The sequence below is a fragment of the Miscanthus floridulus genome, chromosome 14 (genome assembly GCF_019320115.1).
Source record: "Miscanthus floridulus cultivar M001 chromosome 14, ASM1932011v1, whole genome shotgun sequence".
Lineage (NCBI taxonomy): Eukaryota > Viridiplantae > Streptophyta > Magnoliopsida > Poales > Poaceae > Miscanthus > Miscanthus floridulus.
This window is the reverse complement of record NC_089593.1, coordinates 48,105,358-48,116,800: the sequence shown is the minus strand read 5'-3', so window position 1 is coordinate 48,116,800 and position 11,443 is coordinate 48,105,358. Positions and strand designations below refer to the sequence as shown.

At 44.6% G+C, this 11,443-nt stretch overlaps 1 protein-coding gene across 2 annotated transcripts; it reads right to left on the bottom strand.

Moving 5' to 3' along the window:
* Positions 1-4,126: 4,126 nt before the first annotated feature.
* Positions 4,127-11,105, bottom strand: LOC136505047 (protein RETICULATA-RELATED 1, chloroplastic-like). 2 transcript variants are annotated; one of them, XM_066500127.1, is made up of 8 exons: positions 10,647-11,105; positions 8,535-8,696; positions 8,346-8,438; positions 8,134-8,249; positions 7,242-7,340; positions 6,855-7,160; positions 6,593-6,757; positions 4,127-4,740 (listed from the first exon to the last, which is right to left on the bottom strand). In XM_066500127.1, the coding sequence occupies exons 1-8, from the start codon at positions 11,049-11,051 to the stop codon at positions 4,476-4,478; spliced, it is 1,611 nt and encodes a 536-aa protein (XP_066356224.1). In that variant the 5' UTR covers positions 11,052-11,105; the 3' UTR covers positions 4,127-4,475. The 2 variants fall into 2 exon arrangements, with proteins under 2 accessions (XP_066356224.1, XP_066356225.1); XM_066500128.1 differs by having other exon boundaries at positions 6,858-7,160; positions 10,647-11,104.
* Between the last annotated feature and the right edge of the window lie 338 nt (positions 11,106-11,443).

The window sequence follows — 11,443 nt, the reverse complement described above, 5'->3', positions numbered from 1 at the left end:
AGGTCCGACCTTGTCCCTTATATAATAAGATAGGTTGGGTACAAGGCGGTTTGGGGGTTCTAGTCTATGGTCTACGTGCACTGGAGTCCAGGAAGGGCTTGCAGCGTCGTCCGGCTGCTCTGTTCTGACACTCTGTGTGTCAGAGGGTGTCAGCTTGGATCGGCCTCCCCCGGGTGAGACCTTCTGGAGTCTTCTTGGTGGCGAAGGAGGTCAGCTCTAGGGGTTGACGTGTGGGCCCAGAAACCCTCGTGCTCCCAAAGGCCACATGAAGCTTTGTCTTGTTGTGTCACGTCCCAAACGTGACCCTATCGGAGGAGCAGTTGGTAGGGGCATGCCTAGGGAGCGAAGCCAGGTAGCCCCCGGGCATCAGTAGCCTGGGGCTTGTCTTCTTGTGCCCGGGCCTTGGCTAACATCGTTAGCCATGCAGGAGCCAAGGGCCAGGCCTAGAGGCGCCATAGATAGGGAGACCGAGGCTCGAGGAAGCCCCGAGTCACAGGCAAAATCTATGGTCAAGTTAGGCTTGGCCGAGTCTCTTTGCCAGAGGGTGCATGCGAGCGTGCCCAATTGGCATAGCCCCCGAGCCTCCGGGCGATCCTAAAGGGGTCAGTCGGGGGGTCTTCTTCGTTCAGGGACCATTGGACCCGAGGCTTTACATACATGTATGTTAGGATCTCGTCAAGTTGTTTTCTCGTCAGGATCGAACTGAAAATTGAAAATTTGCCAAAATTCTCGATGGGATCCTCTAGCGCATCTTGAAGAAGAGACGGAGAAGCTTGATTCATGAGAGTGTCCACGAGGCGATGATGGAGTATGCTAGAGTCATCCGCCGTGCAGACCTAGGAACCAAAGATGAAAGTCGATCTCGCCCTGAACACGATGTCAAGCTTGAGGTCCATCGAGCTTCGAAACGTTTTTCGCTAAAAGCCCAAATCTGGCATGCTGCTATTGGTGTCTGATGACCGATAACCTTGCTACGGGGTTTCCCGCAGCGAGGATTGGTGGGCTTCGGCATAAACAAAAACTCGATGGTTAATGTGAGACATCGATTTAGACAGGTTCAGACTGATCAATAGCGTAATACCCTACGTCCTATATGGTGGTTTGCCTTGCGTTGGATTGTGCCGTATGAACTGTTACAAGGGGTAATGTCTCTCTTTATATACTCTAGAGGGCAAATGCACCATTCTAATCCTAGTCTGTTAAGACAGAAGAGTTCTAGTCCTACTACAAATATAGGCTTTCCTTTATCCGACTAAGTCAGTTTACTTGCCTTGGAAGCCACGCCACCTTATTATAGATGAGGAAACAGGCCACCCGGCCCGAGCCCAGGACAGGGCCAGGCAAGGCACGACATGCCGTCGAGCCATGCCAAGCTGGGCTTCATGCTTGGCCGACGGCCCAATCACGGCACTATAGGCCACTTTCCATACCGGCCTGGCCCACAAAGCACGACCTGTGAAGCCTATCGGGCCAGCCCAAGACCCGCTTGCCAGTGGAAGGGAGGCGGTGCCACGACGGTAGCAGGCGAGCTTGGGAAAGAGAGGCGGCGCTACGGCAGGTAGCAGGTCGAGGGAGGCCACCGCCCCTATAGCCGCGGCTCCCGTGGCCGCCCCGCACTCACCCCGAGTCAGCAGGGGAAGGGGAAAGAGAGGACGCATGGAGTTACTGCCACCCAAGGCCCGTGCCCGAGCATTAGCAGGGGGAAGGGGAAGAGCAAACTGTGCAAGTGTGAGAAAAGGGAAGGGTAAGGGGAAGCAGCGCGACCGGAAGGAGCTGCTCTAGCACGAGTGGAGCTGTCGCGAGCACGTGGAGGAGGCCAACCACGCTGGGGGCACGCTCGTCTTCTGAAGTGCCGGTGGTGCGGGGGCAAGAGGACAAGGAGGATGTGGCTAGCTTGCTGGGGCGTGGAGGAGCCAAGAGGGAGGAGGTGAGGAGAGAGCTGTATGCGGCGCAGGGTGTGGGGTGGGGAACGGGGTGGAATGAGGAATTGAGAAATGACGTTAGAGTTAGGGATAGGAAGGAGACGTGGTGGGCTCTTAGCAGACCATGGTGGCCACCGGGCCACCATCGGGCCTTTCTTTAATTGTCGAGCAGGGCCGGGCAGCCTGTCGTGCCTGAGTGGTGGTCTAGGCACAGGCCCTATACACCGGGTCGGGCTGGCCCTGGTCTGCGAAACACTAGGGCGTGTCGTGCTAGTGCCGGGCTAAAATAGCGGGCCCCGTGCTAGGCTACAGGCTGCAGGCTCATCTATACAACTTATCTCGCGCCTTCCTAGGCCTGCCCATCTCCTTGCTAGGTAGTCAGCTCTATGGGAAACCCTTAGGATCTTCGTCCGTCACACGCTTGAGCATGCATGAAAGGACGTGTGCAGGTACCAGGAGTTTTTCTTACCTAGCTAGCCTACTTCCTATGTGAGACTAAGTTGAGGCCGCCTTCTTTTAGCAAGGGGGAGAATGTACTCTTAGTTTATTTAGCATGAGTTTGGGATGTTTGTAAGGGTTCTTTCCCTTTTTTCTTATTATAATAATACATAGCTCTCCTGTGTTTTTACGAAAAAAAAGGTCATCTATAAACGAACAATGCAACGGGCAGAGTTCAATGGAGGGTCGAGAAAATGAAATGGGAATCCAGCAAATAGACGTTGTCATTGCATCTAGGTGTGGGAAATTCTCAACCCCCCCTCTCCAAATGTAGGCGCCCATTCGGCTTGCTGAAACTGGTTGAAAAACACTGTTCTGGACTGAATTGTTGTGAGAGAAAAACACTGTTCCGGCTGAAAAAAGAAGCCGAACAAGCCGGCTTTTAGGTAAGCCGAACGGGGCCGAAAGTTGGTAGCAATGTGAATCATTCCTCATCCACAAATCCATGGTAACTTACCTACTTGGTTAGTTTCCCCAAACCATGGTGTTAGTTTGGATAATTTTCCTGCTTGTTCTGAGTTCTCAAAGCAGTGACACACTGCTACATGTACTGATCAGAAAAAAAAAAGTTCTATGAAGTACTATAGTTTTATGGTAAAATCAGGTGCTTCTTTTTGTGACTGGTAAAATCAGGTGCTTGTGCATCCAAATTAGACGGTCTTCGTAAGATAGATCTTTTGAAACAATTCTCAAAACTGATCATTTGAAACAGTTGATAGGTAATTGATGACCTAAAGTTTTGGCTATTAAACTTATTAAAGTGATAGGTTCAATTTCGATAGGTTGTTCAAGTGTGAACTCTTTGTTTCATCTGTGTGTGCATATTCCTGAATTGATACATCTTTGTGATAAGTATATCACAGGACTGAAGATGAGGTGAGATGCTGGAGGAAAAGGTCCTCGGAAAGCTGCTACCCTCCGGTTGCAAATTGTAGGTCGTTTTGACTTTTCTAGCATAGTTTTTACTGTACATATAGACATAGTATATATCTAGGTGCATTGCAAAAACTTATTTAAGTGCATAGCAAAAACTATATATCTAAATTAAAAAAAAAACTAAACAGACATACAATTTGGAATGAAGAGAGTTGCAGCTTTCTAAAGTGACATGTGTCATATATGAGGTCTATTTCATATGGTACTGATACTGAAGGTGATTAATCTATTTTCTCTTAACGATATTTTATTTACCAAATGGGTTGCCTTTGACGTGCTGGAATGCCCAGATGAATGAAGTGCCAGTACTTTGCAAGATCGTAACACCATACAACAATGAAATTATATGACTATTATATGAAAATGTGAAATAAAACATTCCACTAGGTATTGTTTTATTCCACCTTAGGCCTTGTTTAGATATACATGTATTCATCTCAATCCATATATGAGAAGTATTGTTTTATTCCACTTTAGGGCCTTGTTTGGATGCGCAAGTTTTCATCTCAATCCAGAAAGTGGATTGAAGTGGAATTAAACTAAATTTCATTCCAATCCGCTCCAATATACGTGGATTGAAGTGGATACACATGCATCCAAATAAGGCCTTAAAAAATATGAGTCTTGGAAATAGCAAAAAAAAACTTCCACTGAAACTGGCCTTAGTACTTAAATAAGTTTTCATTAAAGAAGCATGGTCCTAACCCGCAGCAAAGCAGGAACCCTGACCTGATTGACCTCAAAAGATAGATACAAACATGTGGCAGCTATTTGATCTATATATAAAAATGCAGAATCCATTTCTCATGTTGAAGTCAGTACATTAACAATCTTACAGAGCTACCACTAAACGTGTCTATTTGCCTCACAGCAATACAAGAAACCAACATATTATTCTTACCAAAAACAAGGAAATCACTGCAATTAAATTATAAAATAGTAATGCGCACCTTTTAACCAACCCTTCCCAGTAACAAACCCTTTGATGCCTTCCCTGATAGACCACGTGCTGGTTGACGTTGATAGTTTTTCTCATTTACCATTATTTGGGTAGACCTCCCTCTCGCATAGCGGAACAGAAGCAAAATTGTTCCAGCATTGCTACCAAATCCACTAAACTCAACCTGAAGCGACCTTTTTGCGGACGACTCTCTTTCGACGAGGCTTAGACAATGCTGCCTCGGGTCCACCCTGCTTGATGCCTAGAAGACCAAGGCCAGATACGATTGCATCCTTGGATATAAACCACCTTGAATCCTGTTGGTCCATGTAAACCTCCACAGGCCTCTTGTATGCTCTCAGCAGTCGATCTGAGTACTGTGGATCAGCTTCCTCGCCAAGCCATGTTCGCCTTGATGCCTCACCAATCTGAATATTCATCAGTCTGCAATATAAACACCATTGTGTTAGTGCTAGAACAAGCACTCAGAGAACAAGGAGCAGTTCCATTATTCCGTGTAATATAAAAATGGGCCGAGTTCACATACTCCCTCTGTCCCTAAATGTTTGTCACAATGATTTGCGTGTCGATAACTTTGACTCGATTTATAGAAAATGCGTGCCACATTTCTATCTTCAAATAAATTTATTAAAAAACTAGATTCAAATATCTATCCAATGATACTAATTATGTATCATAAATATTAATATTTTTTAATATATATTTAGTCAAAGTTGTTTCTCGGGAAGCGAAAACGACAGACATTTAGGGACGGAGGGAGTAGTTGCTAAGCACAGAAATGCAGATTAAGATTGTACAAATAAAAGGTCAGAGATGAAACACAAAGAACCACAAGAAAGGAGGGTACAATTAGGTTCAGAATATGAGAATAACGTTGAAAACAGCCAAAAGTATATATAAGAATGCAAGAGTATAAAAAATATTGGTTGATGATAAGATCAAAACAATGTCCTAAAGTATTGAAATACTGAAAACTTTTACTAATCCAAGTCTTTGTGAACAGATGGACAATAAAAGCACTGCCCAGATGGACAATAAACACCTTTATGTTATATGCCACTAAATTATGTATGCTGACCAGAGGTCACTGATATCTCCGACATGTTCGCACGGGCCATCCCACCTAATGGAGTTATGTTTTTTTTTATTTTCTCACTGTTAGTCTATAGGAGTACATAACTTCTGCAATCTCGAGTTCTCGACCAGCAAGTGGATAGAGAAGATGGAGAATAAAGGAATATGCTGTAACCATTTCGGAACCCAACAAATTCAATACTTCAATATTTATAAGTTTGTATATCCCAAAGTATATGCAATTCAACTGAAATTCCTCATGATAAGAGACCAATATAATGGGCAAGTTTTGAAGGGACCAATATAATGAACCTGAGACAATAACTCATAGCATAGAACCGTACCGCACAGATAAGAAACACCAGTAAGAAGATAAACAGCCAATCTATGATGTACTAACATATGGTATCATGTATACCTGTTAGTGGGTATCAATTACCCATATTCAAACCCTTACCCATCACATTAGGGCAGGATATGAATAAAAAAAAATATCCAATAGAAATGGGTAGGATGGAGTATGCAGAATAGATTATCCATGGGTAAGCCTTTAGCTCAATTAATAATCTATTAGTAGAAATGGATGAATCAGGTAACACAAGGTTTGTTATAGTTTTAGATTTCTAATGTGGGACCCACATTTTGATCTTACTGGAGTGATCTACAAAAGGTACCGACTCTACAACAAATGTCAGTTAATTTCACTGAAATTTTGAAATGTGAATGCGAAATTTTAAATTCTATGGTCCAGTTTTGGTGTAGGGCCCACATATATATCGAGCCACACTAATCTGCAGGAAGTAGCTGTCATCTGAAATTAATTTCAGTCAATTTCACGCAAATTATAAGGTGTGAACCCAGTTTGATATAAGTTATCAACTTTCAGTGTTTTGATTATTTCATTTCTATTACCAGATGCTTTATTGCTATCCATGTTGCCAGCTCAAAGTCAAACAACAATATGAATTCATATTCTGTCATTGAACATGTAAAGATCAATCAGAAGGACCTTAATCCTAAGGAGTTACAAGAAGACCCCAAATTATGTCATCGAAGCCTCATGATGCTACTAATGTCCATCTCAAAAATTAGTTCATCTCAGCATTCAGCTCAATTCTGCTTATTATGCACAATGAACCACACAAATGACTTATTCCATGAAACACTAATGTATTAAGAGAAAACATCAATACAGATTTACCTTGCTGCTGTGCTAAAGAAGATTGCCACACCCAAAACATCAAAGCGCTTGACCATATATTGGTCTAGTCCACAGAGCAATTGATAACGCAAGTTCGCATAGAGTCCTAGGAAAGCTCCATAACCAAGAGCATTGGCACTGATAGAGGGAATAGTCACCGATAACCTAAATTGAAGGGTAGTAATATAATAATTAAAAGGATGCATCAGAGAAGCCTTAGAAGGATGCTTTTATATGACTTTGAATACTATGATAAACCCACCACCTTTCTTTTCTTGCAGACAAGACTTTTGACATACCACCTTGAACAGAGCCAGCCACAAACCCAACCAGACTAAGCTCAGCAGCTTTATAAAAGAATGCACTGATTCGTTTTGGTAGATCAAACTCTCTCAAAGGATAGCTCTTCTCAAATATGTTATTTGGAAGTTTCTCAATTGCATTTTGGAAGTCAAATCGAGATGTACTTCCATATGAACGGCACGGTGCCAAAAGCCCAAGAACCATCAAGTTGCAACACGATGCAGTCAAAGCATTCACAATCACCAAGTCCCATTCTTGTCCAAACCTGATTTCCCAAAAGTGTGAAATGGTTTAATGATGTAATAAGATGAGATTGTTGAATAGCTTTTGAAAAGGTAAAACATACCTCTCCTTGCGAATATTCATTTCCCACCAAATAGACGAGGAAAAGGTAGCCATAAACTCCAAAGCCATCTTATGTGGGAATGATGGATCAGCAAGTGTCCTGCAAACAACAGAATATACTGCATATTTGTTTGAAAGAAAAGCAACTTGCATTATTTTTTTTCTCGAATTTGCAGGAGGAAACCATAGTTTTTATGACCAAAATAGTATCACGAAACACAGGTTTTATTTCAGTAAGATCTCACAAAATCTCAATTCTTAATAATTCAGTCCCTATCCCCCCCCCCCCCCCCCCCCCCCCCCCCCCCCCACACACACGCACACACCGCGTCTACAGCAGGTGGATCCTCTGCATATGCTACCTGTAGACTGGTGGGTGGGTGTAATGGTTCTGCTCCGGTAGGCACATGAGAGAAGATTTGAGGGAACAATTGGGGGGATTAAGGTGGTTAGAGGAGGGGAACGGCTGCCCTAGGGCTAGCCGCATCTTAGAGAGGGAGGGGGCGGCGGCCGCCGGCTGGCGCAGGTTGGCGGCATGTCCGCCGGCGGCTCCAACACCTCGAAGGTCCATTTAGACCCATGAGAAAACCTTATAACCCATCTGACTTGGAAAGAACAATAATGAAACCTATTTTATTGGCACGTGTTCTTTGCATAGACTATTTATTGAAAGTTGAAACAGTCAAATATCCCAACAATGCAATGCATGCACCATGCCTATTCTACCGTGTTTACCCTAGCAAGAATCTAGATATTAAATAATGATTATTATCAAACTTCATAACAGCATGTCTTAATTCACTCAGTTCAACTTTGAACTAAACTCTAAAATTATGGAAGCAATCTACCTTAACCAAATATGGTGTCAACAAGCACATGATTCTGGAAGTTACCTTCCAACAAGACCTCTGGAAAGCCAACCTGGAAGAGCTCTTGAGAAGGACCTAGTGTTTGTAGGTCTTGCAAATATTGACAAGTAACGTACCATCTGTGCAGAACTCACCAAACCCTGCAACCAGACATATATATCTTGTAAATTCATGTTGTTCAACTATCGTACCAAAACTAAAGTAAGAAATATATGAAAGGGGTGGTCAAATTTTACCATCTCACAAGCTTGGCGGAGACCAGCAGGCAAATTACTCATCGTCTTGCACCATTCTTGCAACACAGCTTCTACAAACTCTCTATTGAATAGCTGCCTCAAGAAAAGAAGCACTTTAACTCACAAGCCTCAATGTTTATCAGGACATGGACACAGTTTCATCTGAATTCAAAATATTTGCAATCTCACCTCTTGTACAACAATTCGCCTCCTAAAAAGCCCACCTTCTTCTTCCTCTCCATCATCAAAATCATCAAAGTAATCATCATCATCACCATCATCATCACCACCATCACCCCCACCATGACCGATCCTTTTTCCAATATCTCCACCACCACCACCTGTTGCCAGCTGAAATATTGAAAGGAAATTTCTGATTAGTAAATGCAGTTAGAAAACTTAATAATGCACATGACCATCACAGTTTGTTGCTTTATCCTAACCATATAGCAAATAAGGTACAACAAGAAGTAGATTATAAGAAAGGATATCTGATTTCAACTCAATCCAACCATATATCTAGCCATGGATGCTCAATAAAAACTTAAGTCAGGTGTGTAACACCAACTCAATGTAACCTGAAACCGGGAAAACAGGTCAGCTCATCGCTGCATAGTTACCAAATTCCCATGCAACTCTACAAGATGCATAATCATGACTAGATCAGCTAGGCTACGATGTCAACATTAGCTAATTCTTAGACTACCAATGAACGGCTCCATAAGTCCACACAAAACAATCCATCACCATTTTTCTTACTGATGCCACATGGAACGTGTGAGCTCACAGAAAGATCTCTTTCTGCTCCAACACAGGAGTTTGTTGCTGCAGTACTCTTACAATTGAAATCAAAGTTTCAAGCCTACGTAAGTAGCAGCGAGTTCACATATTCCCACTGAAACAGTAACAACTGATTGAGAAATAAATTAGTACCATCAGAGTAAACGACTAATGCCCCATCAAAATAGAACACAACAGGACTGTTAAAACATCGGAGCAAGGCGACACCCATCAAGCATGGTTATTAAGGCGTGGCTTAAGCATCGGAGCAGTCTAGGATCGCCTCAGGGGCAAAGCGACACTCCGTCGCCTTAAGTGCATGCTGACGCCCCCTCGATTTCACCGTCTCCTCGTCGATTCTGCTGGTGGACTGCTCAATTTTGCTTCTGCTGGCTTGATTTCTTCCATATCCCGCTCGTCAATTGCTCAATCTGGAAGGGGACAGCAGTGGCTGTCGATCTGAGAGCGCTGACCAGAGCGAGGGGAAGCAGAGAGGCAGAGGGAAGAGGAGAGCAGCACATCCAGAGGGGAGGGAAGCAGAGCAGCGCATACAGAGAGGGGCAGAGGGAAGCAGAGCAGGCATTCGGGCGGAGGCGGAGCAGTGGTGGAGAACGAGAGAGAGAGAGAGAGAGAGAGAGAGGCGCGGCAGCACTGGAGGGGATCGGGATCAGGAGTTTGATGAAGCCATGCCAGAAATTGGCACATCTCCAAGCTCCAGCTCCAAAATTTGGAGTTGGTCATCATCCCTAGCTCACGAAATTGTTGGAGCTAGAGCTGTGGTCACATTGAACACATTTGGTTGAGCAATTTTCTTATCATTGTAGATTAAATACATATGTTAAAATAATCTTTTAATTTACAAACTCCAAATCATGCATGGTTCTTGCCATCATGAAGTTGGAGCTGTGCCAAACAAGCCCAAGTAATCGATAGAAAATCAAACTGACAGAAATAGCGAGGCAGTGTAGTTCTGGCCCTTTTCAGAATGCCTATTGCCTACTTGGCATGGGAGAAATAGTATAAGCAAATCAAACACCAGACAACATGAGCATTTGTTAAACGAATATGGAATCCACAGTACCAAGACACGTTCAGGCACACACCTTTGGATGGAAAAGTGCACACGAAACTATCTTCGTTTTGAAGATGTAATCAGGAAAATTTTGAAGCAGATATCCATGCCGAGTAGCAACTCTAAATTAGAGCGTGTTACACAATAAAAGCACAGGAAAGGCAATAGTCGGACACTAAAAAATCTGTCTTTTCCATGATTTCCATACAACTATTCTACGATCACCAGTTTTCTGCCCCGCATGCCTTATCCAATACCTTGGCACTCTTTATCACTGTAGTCACCACTGTGCTAAACATGGGCACTCCGCACTCTTAATTGCATCCAATGGCCTTCGAACACAAAGGCTTATATTATCCCTAAAAATTCCTCAACTCAATTTCGGAAACACCCCTTCCTCGCAGCAAAAATTACGCAAACCTGCGAGAGGATTAAGATAAGATAACAACCTCGGGCATGATCTTCTTGCGGCGCTGGGAGAGATCGAGCTTGGCCTTCTCGAGCGTGACGGCGCCGAACGCGCCGTACTGCTTCCGTCCCCCCTTCATCGCCGGCGGGGCGCGCGGCGGGGCCGAGGCTGGTGGCGCCGCCCCCATTCCCATCCCCGCCCCCGACGCCGTCGCCGAGAGGCATCTCTCCAGAGACGACGCGGCCTCCGACCGATCCGCCGATGGGGGCGGGGCGGAGGTGGAGGAGGCAGAAATGGCGAGGCGGACGGCCGCGGGGGGACGAGCGCGGTGGCGAGACGGGAGGAGGCCGGTGGTAGGGTTGGGGCGCGCAGGGCAGCGATGCGGATGGGTTATGGGGTGGTCCGGGGAAAGAGTGGGGTGGAAGGCGGCGAGGTACGACGCCATGGGAGGCGCAGCGGAGGCCAGGGTAGCTTTATCGAAAGAGGAGGCTATCTCTTCGTCACCGGAGCGGTTTTATCAAAAGCCTTCTACCCGTGTGCCATTAAAAATAGGTTGTAATTAAATACGAGTCATTTAAAAAAAGTTGGATCATACATAGATATCACTGCTCTAAATTTTTTTTTTGTCTTATATACCATTATGTCCTTGTTCCGTTTATTTTTCATCGTTTGATAGCCTTTATAGGTGGGACCGGTCAGTTAAATTGTCCATGTTGCCCCTCAGTTTTCTCTCTCTGTGTTCCTCCTTATCTTCTTCCCCCATGACGACCACGACACTCCTATGCATCGCAACGCGGCTCGCGGCGTCAACACCACGCCCGGTGGCCCGGCCCCGTG

What these genes read in the sequence shown, in the direction of transcription:
- LOC136505047 (XM_066500127.1), bottom strand. Translation starts at nt 11,051, where the DNA reads ATGGCGTCGTACCTCGCCGCCTTCCACCCCACTCTTTCCCCGGACCAC. An exon ending in GCAAGAAGATCATGCCCGAG is followed by an intron (nt 8,697 to 10,646) that starts GTTGTTATCTTA and finishes TCAATATTTCAG; the next exon opens with CTGGCAACAGGTGGTGGTGG. An exon ending in ATGAATATTCGCAAGGAGAG is followed by an intron (nt 7,161 to 7,241) that starts GTATGTTTTACC and finishes TTGGGAAATCAG; the next exon opens with GTTTGGACAAGAATGGGACT.